Consider the following 12,783-nt stretch of genomic DNA (forward strand, 5'->3'; position numbering starts at 1 on the left):
CACTTGTGCACTATAAATCATGATCATCCATTCCATTTTGTCTCCCACAAAGAAGCAAATGTGAATAAGATGGTGCAAACCAAGGGAACCAAATTCTACAGGGAGATCATGTAATAACAAGCAAAATTTCAGTTTTCCGTTGTCAAACTATGAGGTGTACAGATTCGTACTCGAGGAAGGACTGCTAGAAATATAGGCCCTGCAGCTATACTAGCTTCCAAACTGAAAAATCATGCTTTCAAATCTACCATCAATGAGAAACGGGTAAGCATAATTCAAGACTTCCAAACACTTACATTCAAAATTTTGCCATTTTTCCTGGGTGGCTACTTCACCGCATTATATTCCTAATTTCCCTCTTACCAACTATCATTCGAATACAGTTTTAGCTTTTCTTATGGATAAGTAATGCACCAGTGAATCTTGAAATATGCCTCATTCCCATCATTTGAATACAGTTTTGCTGCCTCAAACCCGTGAACCTTTATGTAGGGAGGAAAAAATTGCAAAACCCTTCCCCTTAGGACCATACAAGAAAGCCTTAACTGATCAACACCAGAAGCATCATGTTGAACACTAGCCCAATGCTCTGCAACCATGACCTCTCCTCGAAATCTTAATTAATTTTAGGCTTCGGTCGGCTTGGCCTCAGCACAATATAGAGGACAACTAAAACAGCCAAGAAAGCAGGAAATGTTGTCACATCAAATACTACATGTACTTTTCTTTCTCTTGTGCAGTGAATTGGGTGGAGAAGGACTCTAGTTGCATTCACTTGTTCGGCGAACCTGTGAGAGAAACAAGATTCACAAATAAGCCAACTTTACATAAAGACAAAAAGTCTAATGAGGTGCCAATAAGATTAGGGACATAGGCACTGATTTCTAATTCAATGACAAACGATGCTTGGAACATGCATCAGCATCAAAACCAAAACAGGTCTACCGTGCTTGTTATGTAGGCAGATATGACATAGATCTCTGCCCATCTGAGTAAAGAGAGATCAAATCCTGACTCTCAGGGCTCCATTTGGATTTAGGATGAACAAAAGGAAGGAGAGGAAAATGCTCATAAACGACTTCCTAATCATTTTCATTAATTTTCTAATTCTCATTCCCACTGTTCTCTCTGACATACAAACTGCACCCAAGAGATTTGAACATCTATCAATTGAAAAAAACAGGAATAAAGCCCATGTACAGAAGATGCTTACAAGCATGAACCTTGTAAGAGCGAGGAAGCATTAAGGCATGTATTCTATAACCTAAAGCAGTTGAGAATTTATTTTAAAGAAAAGAAAAAAAAAAAAAAAACCTATAAAATAGAATACAGAATCCTACCTGAACTTATGGAGCTTGCAGCAGCAGTTAAAATGAAAGAAAGAGAAAAACACAGTTTGCCAGTGCATGATTTGTGTCGAGTTCAAATTATCAACCTGGGTTTAAACAATTACACTTTACCCATCCGAAGTCTAATTGCATTTGTTTTGGTTTATAACTTGTAATGTGGTTCTATTGTGTTTTTTTTACTTTCTTTTCGAGGCATGTGATTTACACATGAGAATTTTATTGATCTGGGCTGAAACAATATTAAAAGATTTAACCTTATATGAGTAAAACACAATTTTTTAAACCAGAGATTGACAAATCAAACTTGACCTTAATCACATGTGGGTAAAGTACAATTGCCCCTAAAAGGTAAAAGAAAGAAAGAAGAAGAAAAAAAGAAAAAAACCTCCCCCAAACATAGTGTACACACAGACTCATTCTTAGTTCAAATTTTGCATATAACGAAAACATTGGTTGCCAGCCTATTGAAAGATTAAAAGAAAACCAACTATTTTTATAATAATATTCACTTGCATATATTGCTGATTGATCTTTTCTGCTGTTAGAAATTTCTGATTCTAATAAAAAATAAAAGGGTATATTGCATTTTCACACCCCAAGTATAGGGTCAAATGCAGTATCTTCCTATCATTAAAATATCTCAATTTTCATATACTTAAATTTAAAATTACGCGTTTATCACAGAATCACATGATCACATATTTATTTTTCTTTAATTTTGTGATCACATGATAACCATGGAGAAATTAATGTTAAAAGATAAAGAATAATAGAAAAAAAATTAACAGCCACGGAATATTATAACTAATCACATATTTTAGGGGATTGAGTGAGATTTAAAGTTTTAGAGGGGATATTGCAAATGATCCTGGATTTTATTTTTTATTTTTTTATATTTTGATAAGTACAAATGATCCTAGAGTTTAGGCTGGAAAAACACAATTTACCCTAAATTAAAATTTTAAAAAGCATAACTTAAAATTTTCAATATCTGTAAGCTCAATGATATGGATATATGACTTATTATTTTTGTTGTTTTTCATTTAGCCTCTGCAGTCCATTAATTTTTCTACTTTTTTAAAGGGCATGTATGGAGACATAAATAAACATGCATATAATGTTTGACACTCCAAAATTTGCTATTGACTACCTTCTAGGGATGGCATGAGAGTTTATATACATGACATTTAGACTACATCCGGTTTTGATTTGTATAAGGAGATTTTCATTAACCCACTACATATAACCAATGGTGACAATAAAGAAATGTTCAAGGCCTACCCTTTGGATGCTTCCTCTAGAGTATATAGCAGTCTTAGGGCATCCACATAGCGCAACTCTCCAGTAACAGATGAAATCTGAAAACACATTTTACTATCCAATTGTAAAATCAAACACTTTCAACACAAATACAAAATAACTATATTCCAGAAAGAAAAAAAAAAAAAAAACTTAGAAAGGGCATTGTCAATACTAAGAAGATAATGAATACTGTTACTCACCCTTCTCCACAGGCTGACAACATAATTGTATTTGTTCATTAGCTCACGCTCCTGGGACTGAAAGAGTTTAAAGGTTTTTTCAGCTGGTTTTTGTTAAGGTTCCATTTAATAGAAACTTCAATTCCGATGGCAATAACATTGCAAGACATATAACCCTAGAAGCAAATTTTAATCGAAGGTAGAAGAAATTTTTTTTTTTATACGTATTTGGCCCAAGGGGAGTGAGAAGGGGAGATTCGAACTAGTGAACTCTACTTCATGAGGTGTCGTCTCTAGCCGATTGAGCTACCCCTTAGAAATAGAAGGTAGAAGAAAATTAATGTTATGAGTAGCAGCATGTGCCAACTTTACAACTTTTTAATACATTCTTATACACTAAAATAAGTGGCAACAAATTTTTTTTTTTGGTTTTACCTACCAAAAACAAAGAGGCCATTAAATTCAGTCATGCACTTTAGTACTAAAATATCTGAGCTGCTGCCTGACCAGATCTAACAACACTGTTCACCTCTGACAAGGACATTACTCATGGGTTTGTTCATTACCCAAAGGCTGCCCTTCTTCCTCACCATTATATTGGGTATTGTAAAATTAAGAAATGACTTAAATTATTCCGTTGTTACAATATTAAAGGGAAGGATACTTGTATGCTCCATGACAAGAAGATGAATGGCTGAATTGACGAGTTGAACAGACTCTTCAAGTGTTGTAATGATATAGCTCCGGGCAATTGTATCAGACTGAAACTGAGATACATGCCAGCCTTGAGAAGTAATGGAAAAAGGGTTGCTTCCTACTGACCATATCCAATCCTGTCAAGTTGCATTCATTTATTTCAAAGACAAATGGTAGTTAAACTAATACATGACAGGAATGCTAACCTAATAGAACTTTTCCAAAAATCTCAAAGCATAAACAAGCATGCATATGCACACCCACACAAACAAAGACACCTGCGTGTAAAGAGAGATACAAAGAGCAGTAAATCAAAAATTCAAAATGTCAAGACAAAACATGGAAGGGTTTGGCAAGGCAAAGTTATTAGTAATCTATCACCAGTCCTAAAAAGAAAGCTGTAGAAAAGCATGTATAACATTTAATTTTGAAGCTGAATCTTTCATCTGAGTTTTGCATTAATTTTATTTTTTAATATTAAGCCAAATCAATCTACGGATAATTTACCCAAGGAACAAAATGTTAAGGATACAACCCTAGTCGCCGAACCCTCTACAGAAACCCTAGCCGCTACTACAGCTCACAAACAAACCCTAGAGCCGTTAGGAAGATTTCCTAAATTAGACAACCAATTATCTCCTCCATATCTCTCATTAACTCCACCTCAGCCAACGGCTATATTGCCTATGAGGACATGATACTTATTCCTTATTTAAACCCCTGTAATTATAGAATAGAATAACTACTGTATAATATGCCATATATACATGGCAGCCTGTAAACTCTATATATACTGCATCAATATCAATAAACATTATTCAGCGCCTAAAGCTTTTACCCTAATTCTGTATTTAGTTTACATGGTATCAGAGCCTACCAATAGCCAACGCTTTCCCATGGCCAACACAAATACTGCTGAAACCAATTTTCTGCCCAATGTTACTCAACTCGGCAGCATCAAACTGGAAGGTCCTAACTACCTAGGCTGGGTTGCTCAGTTTCAACCAATCCTATGTGGTTATGATCTCCAAGGCCTACTCGATGGAACCGATCCCTGTCCGCCCAGAACCGTCGCCAATACCACTGGTGACGCTCAGATTCCGAACCCAGCCTATGTTACATGGCTGAGACGAGACCAACAGCTCCTGAGTCTCATCATATGCTCTTTAGCACCTTCTCTTGTGCCCTCGATGTACGGTTTGAACACATCGAGGCTTGCATGGACCTCTCTGTCCACACGGTTTGCTGGTCAATCTAAATCACGCATCTCCCATCTCAAGCGTCAGTTGCAAAGCTTGCAGCAGGGGACTAAGTCGTGCACCGAATATCTCAATCAAGCCAAGTCGTGGGCTGATGAACTTTCCGCTGTCGGTAAACCCGTCGACGATGATGATCTTATTTCCTACATTATTAACGGTATCAACCCTACTTTTAACCCTTTTGTTACTGCCTTCTCCCTACGTGATCGAGAAACCACATTCCATGACTTTCAATCCGAGTTGCTAAGCCATGAAATACTACTCCAGAATCAACAACAAGCCTTAACCCCTGAAACTGGATCCTTTGCACTCCATGCACACCGCTCCAAACCATCCTACAGCAACAATCCGAGCCTCAGAAAAACTCAATTTCCCAAACCATCTGGTCAATATCGTCACTCTTCACCCCATAATCGTTTCTCCCATCCTCCATTCTCCCCTCGACACAATCCTCCCTTTTCTCCCAGATATCAACCCCCTCCTCCTCCACCTCGTCCTACTACTGAGAATCCTATTCCCGTATCCTCTTCCTCTCCACGCCAATACTCCCCCTGCCAGATATGTGGAAGAACAAGCCACCGTGCGTTGGACTGCTACCATCGCATGGATTATGCATACCAAGGGCGCCATCCCCCAGTGCAGCTCGCTGCCATGACAGCACAAGCCAATGAAGAATTTGTCACTCAAGACTGGCTAGCCGACTCTGGAGCCAACACGCACGTCACTGCAGAATCCTCCAATCTCACCAATGCTCAGCCCTTTGATGGATCCGACACTGTTGGTGTAGGAAATGGCGCAGGTTTGCATATTCAAAACATTGGTTCTTCCTTAGTTAATTCCCCTACATCTACTTCTCACAATTTTCTCCTTAAAAATATCTTACACTGCCCTACTGCTTCAGCCAACTTACTATCTATTAATAAATTTTGCAAAGATAATAAATGTTGGTTTGCTCTTACTGATGTTGACTTTACTGTGAAGGACAACTTGACAGGAACAATTCTACTCCACGGTCCCAGTGAAAATGGGCTCTACCCCATTCCTTTGAATCATCACTCCTCCAATAAATGCAGTGGGTTCACTGCCTTCCTTGGTGTCAAAACCAATGACATGGTTTGGCACCAACGGTTGGGCCATCCCTCTACTTCAGTTTTTCAGTATCTCCTTCGTCATCATCATCTTCCTCTCCTTGGTCCAGTCAGTACCCCCTCAGTGTGCGAGTCCTGCCAACTTGGCAAGTCCAAGCAATTACCTTATTCAGCAGCCACCAGGGGGTCTACTCAGCCTTTAGAAGTCATTCACTCGGATGTTTGGACCTCCCCAGTTCCTTCTTTGAGTGGATGCAAGTTTTACGTCATTTTTGTTGATGAATTCAGTCGTTTTTCATGGTTGTACCCCTTACTTAATAAAAGTGATGTTCTTACTTGTTTTATCAAATTCAAATTGCTTGTTGAAAATTTATTTGACACCAAAATTAAGTATTTTCAATCCGATAATGGTGGAGAATACACCTCCACTGCCTTCAAACAATTTCTAAGTAACAATGGCATTTTTCATCGCCTCACATGCCCCCACACATCTCAACAGAATGGCATTGCTGAGAGAAAGCACCGCCACATCGTCGAAACTGGTTTAACTCTCCTTGCCCAGTCCGGTCTCCCTGCCAAGTACTGGGTCGATTCTTTCCTCACTTCAGTCTTCCTTATTAACAGACTACCCACCACAGTCCTTCAAAACCAGTCTCCCTTCTCCACTCTTTTCAAGAAGGAACCCGATTACACACTTCTCCGAAGCTTTGGATGCCTATGTTATCCACTCCTTCGCCCGTATGCCTCCCACAAACTTACTTATCGAAGCAAACCTTGCATCTTCCTTGGCTATGGAGCCAACCAACGCGGCTACCGTTGCCTTGAACCCCAATCCCAAAAAGTATACCTCTCCCGCAATGTTGTGTTCGATGAATCAAAATTCCCCTCTAAGAGTTCAACTCTCCCATCCGGTTCCTGCACAATCACTACACCTCCAGCAACTCCGATCCTCTTTCAACCTGCCCAACTATCCACCCACCTGCCCTCAACTCCTTCCTCACAACCTCCCATTTCCCCCTCCACTCATTCCCCAACCCTTGACTCCACTCCATCATCCCCCATCTCTCCCCCTATCCCTCCTTCCCTACCCGCCCCTCCCAACCCTCTCTCCCCTATTCAACCCAGCCCTGTCTCCATTCCCTCCCCTAACCCTGCTCCCCTTCTCGTTCCAAGTAACCGTCCCGTCACTCGTTCCCTTACTGGCTCCTCCAAACCCAGATCATTCCCTGGCTTCACCTCCTTCCTCAGCAGACACCCCTTCGTTACACTCACATCTGTCATTCTTCCACCCGCACCATCTTCATATAAGCAGGCAGCCTCTAAACCCGAATGGGCTACTGCTATGACTACTGAATTTCAAGCTCTCCTACACAATGACACTTGGTCCTTATGTCCTCGTCCTTTGCACCAAAATGTTGTTCGCAACAAATGGGTGTTTAAAATTAAACAGAATCCGGACGGCACTGTCGAACGCTACAAAGCTCGCCTCGTCGCCAAAGGCTTTGACCAACTTTGCGGTATTGATTATCATGACACCTTCAGTCCCGTCATTAAACCCGCCACCATTCGTCTACTCTTAGTCTTAGCCATTACCTTCAATTGGACCCTCAAACAGCTCGATGTCTCCAACGCCTTCCTCCATGGATTACTTGATGAAGATGTGTACATGGAGCAACCACAAGGTTTTGTGGACCCTGCCTTCCCCCATCATGTATGCAAATTGCGCAAGGCTTTATATGGCCTTAAACAGGCTCCTCGGGCCTGGTTCACCCGTCTCTCTCAAACTTTACTCGATCTTGGTTTCTCTAGCTCACAAGTCGATCCTTCCCTATTTTTATATCACTCTAACAGTTCTCACATTTTCCTTTTAGTGTATGTGGATGATATTATTATTACAGGTAACAATCCGGTCACCATTCAGTCCATCATCACCAAGCTCAAAGCTGCCTTTGCTATCAAAGATCTCGGCTCACTCTCCTACTTCCTTGGAATCCAGACTACCCGCGACTCCTCTGGGTTACACCTACGGCAATCCAAATACATCCAGGACGTTCTCATCCGTGCCAGCATGCTTGACTCCAAGCCTTATCGCACCCCCTGCACATTCGGCTCCAAAATGTCCAAGTTTGATGGAGACGCCCTTCCCAATCCTTCTGAATATCGCCAAATCGTTGGAGCTCTCCAATATGCCACCCTCACTCGTCCAGACATCGCCTACTCTGTCAACCAACTGTGCCAGCATATGCACAGCCCCACATCCACTCACTGGACTGCAGCTAAAAGGGTGCTTCGGTATCTCAAAGGCACCATTGATTTCGGCCTTCACTACACCCCAGGCTCCCTCCACCTAACCGGATTCTGTGACTCTGACTGGGCTGGTAACCCTGACGACCGCCGCTCCACCACTGGCTTTGGCATCTTCCTCGGCTCCAACCTCATCTCATGGTCCGCCAAAAAGCAACACATCGTCTCCCGATCCAGCACAGAGGCCGAATACCGTGCAATGGCCCTTGCCACCTCAGACCTTTACTGGCTCCGTATGCTATTCCGAGAACTGCAGGTTTCACTTCCGTCTCCACCAACTCTTTGGTGTGACAATTCCGGAGCACTATCCTTAGCCTCCAATCCGGTTTCCCACGCCCGCACCAAACATATTGAAGTTGACATCCATTTCATACGGGAAAAAGTAACCAACCGAGACATCCAACTTCGATACATCCCCACACTTGATCAAGTAGCTGACATCTTCACCAAAGGCCTCAATGCTGATCGGTTCTGCTGCTTGCGTACCAAACTTCCGGTCGTTCCTCCCATCAGTTTGCGGGGGGGGTGTTAAGGATACAACCCTAGTCGCCGAACCCTCTACAGAAACCCTAGCCGCTACTACAGCTCACAAACAAACCCTAGAGCCGTTAGGAAGATTTCCTAAATTAGACAACCAATTATCTCCTCCATATCTCTCATTAACTCCACCTCAGCCAACGGCTATATTGCCTATGAGGACATGATACTTATTCCTTATTTAAACCCCTGTAATTATAGAATAGAATAACTACTGTATAATATGCCATATATACATGGCAGCCTGTAAACTCTATATATACTGCATCAATATCAATAAACATTATTCAGCGCCTAAAGCTTTTACCCTAATTCTGTATTTAGTTTACACAAAAATCCTCCGGTATGAAATAACCTTTTTTTTTAATAAGTAAAAAATAAAAAAATAAAAAAAAAACTGAAGCTGCATATGGCTAAATGCAGGACTTTTTTTAGTAAGTAATTCAATTCCATTAAAAGCGCAGAGGGGCGCAACCCTAGTACATAAAAAGTATACAAGATAAACCCCTATTATAGAGAAAAAGAAGAACAAAAATCTAAAAACTTGGAAAAGTTAGTAACGGGAAGGCAATTGGACGTTGTTATCCATGTGTAGAGAGATTGTGGGTCAGGATCTACAACAATTGGCTACAAGCAATTTAGGCAACAGATGTGAGAAAGTCTAGATAGGACCCACCTACTCGTGTACGTGGCCGGGCAGCCCAACATTTATTTAACCAAGTGGGTCTCATATGAACTATGTCACAATATGCTGCCAAAATTGGTAGCAATTTGGGCAGCTAATTGCTGGAGATCCCAATCTAAAGATTGTATCATCTTTTTCAGTTCTAACAACACAATCTCTTGATCTTCAAGCTCTCTCCAAATACACCACATTAAACACAAAGTAGCCAACCGCCACACTTCCAAAGCATTAAGGGTTTTCAATTTGTCCTCTCCAACTCACCAACAATTCTCTCACCTTTCTCAACAAAACCCAAGTAACACCAAATAAATGAAAAAGCGAACTCCATAATTCTCTTGCCATCTCACAACAAAGGAGGTGATCAATAGATTTTCCACTTTTTTTGCACATACAACATCAATCCACCACAATAATGTTCATTTTCTTAAGTTATCCAAAGTAAAAATTTTCTCGAAAGTTGGCGTCCATATAAAGAACGTCATTCTCAAAGGAGCCTTAACTTTCTAAATACTCTTCCACGGAAAACTCTCTCCCTCTCTCCTAAAACTCTCTCCCTTTCCCTCCCTTCGTTAGCGGTGGCGCGTGCAGGCGCGTCCCGTTAGCTTTCTTCGTTAGATCGCCTCTTATTCCTTTTTTTCTTTCTTCGGTTTGGCAGACTGGTTCTATTCCAGTTCTGTTTTCTCTCTTGTTTCGTGCTTTGGGATGCGGCTGTTCGAAGCTTGACGGTTCGAGGTTTGCCATGGAGCGCAGATTTGTCGTGGAAGCTAAAGAGTTCCTTTTTTCGGTGAAGTCGGGTTTCTCGGAGCTGCGTTTGGAAGAAAAAAGGAAGTCTTTTTTAGGGGTGGTGGTTTTGGGCTCGCTGTGTTCCGCTTGGTTGGTGGACACGGTGAAGGAGGCGCTGAAGTCGCCGGGGAGTTTGGATTTTGTGAAGTCTTTTCGTGAGGAGTCGAAGCTGGTGATTGTCCGGAAGGGGGGAAATCAGGCAGGTAGGTTTCTGGAGGTTTCCTCTTTCGCAGTTGGTGGCCGGAAAGGATCTATTTGGCTCCCTGAGGATCGTGATGGTCGGGGCTGGAGGCGAGTTGCGGGTGAACTGAGTAGGATGGTGGCGGTCCTTGAGTCACCATCTGGGTTGCTAGTGGGTGATGTAGTAACTTCGAATCGTAAGAAGATGCAGCTTTCTTCCGGTGGGTCTCTTTCCGGGGTTAGAACCAAGAAGGGTGGGGTGGCTTTTTCCTACGCGGAGGCGGTGCGTGGGACGGCTGGTTTCTCTGCTGAGATCGCAGTAACGTCAAGACCAAAGGCGGAGCTTTGCGAGTTGGATTTGCTGCCGATGTCTAGATTCTGGGACGAAGAGGATTTGAGGGTGGCGGTGGACTGTTTTGATATGGAGGTGAAGACTTCGGGGCTGATGGAGAAGAAATCGCCTGTCCGGAGCTTTGGTGGCGGAAAGCTGAATAGCCCTAGGTTCTGGAAGGGTCTTCTCGGGGCCCTCAGGTCTCAGCTCCTCTCATCAGACCTGGACCGGGTTGCTTCGTCTGTGGCCCAGCTTTTTGGGCTTGGTCAGAAGCCCAAACGCTCCTCAGGTGTTAAATGCTCTCGGGTTGGGTTTAAACCCATTTGGAAGAAGAAGAGAGGGTTGGTTTCGGTGGGACGTGGCTTCACTTTTGCAGGTGTGGAGTCCTGTCCGGGTTCGGGTCAGGGATCGGATATGGGTTCGGATTTGTCAAATTTGGTTTCGGATCCGGGTCCCGTTCTTGTTACCGATTCTTCTCATTTTCCTCTTCCGGTTTCTTCTTTGGCTTCCTCAGAGGCTGGTCGGAACCAATCTCCCCAGGTTCTTGAGGACTTAGGGCGTGGGTCGAAGAATTCTGCCGTGGGTCCACAAGTTTCCATTGAGATGGGCTCGCCGAAAGGGAGGATGCTGCCTTCCTCCTCCCTGGAAGAACCCACCTCCAAGCCTTTAATTCAGTACAAACGTAAAGGGAGGAAGCCAAAGCCGGTGGTGGGTCAAGGAAAACAAGAAAATGTGGGTTTTCTCATGCGGGGGTTTCTTGAGTCGAGCTCCTCCTCTCTCTCTCAGGCTGATCGTAGATTTTCTAGCGCTCGCCCTCTCAAGTCTGTGGGTGGTCTCCAGACTATCTCTCCTTTGGAGTTGTCTATGGCATGCTCTTCGTATTTCGGGGAAAAGGGAGATAGAACTATGGCTTTCCTCTCTGCCCTTGATGAGGACCATAGGCGGTGGGATATGATTGAAGATTGTGAGCTTTAGGGGCTTAGGGTTGGGTTGTTTTGTGGGTTGTTCCTTGTCGGGTCGGTTGTGAGGCTGTTGCTTCTTGTATACTCCGTGTGTACTAGGGGCGCCTTATGCTGTTTTTTTAATAAAATTGCAATTACTTATCAAAAAAAGAAAAGAAAATGAGAACTTACAAGAATGGATAACACATGATAGTAGGATTCCACTTCAAAATTTTCCTTTTGGAAGGTATCCAACAAATTCTATCCATCCTTGCCTTACTCTTTGAGAATACAACAACTCAAAGAAAGAAGAGACCACTTCCACCTACCAATCATGCACAAGTCTTGTAAAGAAAATATTCCAATGAATATTCCATTTCAGAACTACAAATGATCTGCCACCCACGCATATTTGCAACATGCAATACTAAATAATTACGGATAAACAATCTTCCAGGCTTGTTCCCCACACCATAAATCATGTCAAAACCGCACCTTGGATCCATCTTCCACCTCAAACCTAATAGATTTAGAAAAAACTTCCCACCCCCTCCTTATACATTTCCACACTCCCACTTCGAAAGGCCCCGCAACCTCCTTAGAATACCAATGTCTCCTCAAACTATCCTACTCAGTATCCACCATCACAAAGCCTCCCTCACTATACCATACCACCACAACCACTTACCTAGCAAGGCTCGATTAAACGGAATCATATTTTTTACCCCCAATCCTCTTGATTTTACTGGAGTACAAATTTTCAACTACTTCACTAAATGGAATTTAAACTCATGGACAAGTCTACCCAGAGAAAGTCCCTCTGAAGTTTTTCAATTCTATTAGTCATACATACCAGAATAGGGAAGAGGCAAATATATGTCGATAAATTAGAAAGAGTGTTTTTTATCAAAGTCATCTTTCCTCCCTTAGATAAGCCTCTTCCATCCCGCCAACCGATGTTCCATTTTCTCAATAATGTCAAGAAGCCTTGAAAGAAACTCCCAAAGGAAGACCCAAATATTTCATCGACGAAGAAACAACTCTACCCCAAGAATACTAACCAAACCCTCTACATCACCCACATCATCTGCAGAAACTATCTCTAACTAGGACAAAATTAATCTCCAACCCCAACACCGCTTCAAAAAA

The 12,783-nt window shown here is 42.3% G+C and overlaps 1 protein-coding gene across 2 annotated transcripts in view; it reads right to left on the reverse strand.

Annotated features, from left to right (window-relative positions):
* Positions 1 to 114: 114 nt before the first annotated feature.
* The window catches only part of LOC133870619 (uncharacterized), a 30,686-nt gene continuing 18,017 nt past the window's right edge, over positions 115 to 12,783 (reverse strand). For both annotated transcript variants that reach the window (XM_062307782.1, XM_062307781.1), the window contains exons 22-25: positions 3,495 to 3,663; positions 2,852 to 2,934; positions 2,631 to 2,707; positions 115 to 788 (exon numbers count right to left, since the gene is read on the reverse strand). In XM_062307782.1, coding sequence (XP_062163766.1) covers positions 617 to 788; positions 2,631 to 2,707; positions 2,852 to 2,934; positions 3,495 to 3,663 — 501 coding nt within the window. In that variant the 3' untranslated portion in view covers positions 115 to 616. The remainder of the gene's footprint in view (positions 789 to 2,630; positions 2,708 to 2,851; positions 2,935 to 3,494; positions 3,664 to 12,783) is intronic.

The sequence above is a fragment of the Alnus glutinosa genome, chromosome 6, assembly GCF_958979055.1.
Source record: "Alnus glutinosa chromosome 6, dhAlnGlut1.1, whole genome shotgun sequence".
In the NCBI taxonomy this organism is placed as follows: domain Eukaryota; kingdom Viridiplantae; phylum Streptophyta; class Magnoliopsida; order Fagales; family Betulaceae; genus Alnus; species Alnus glutinosa.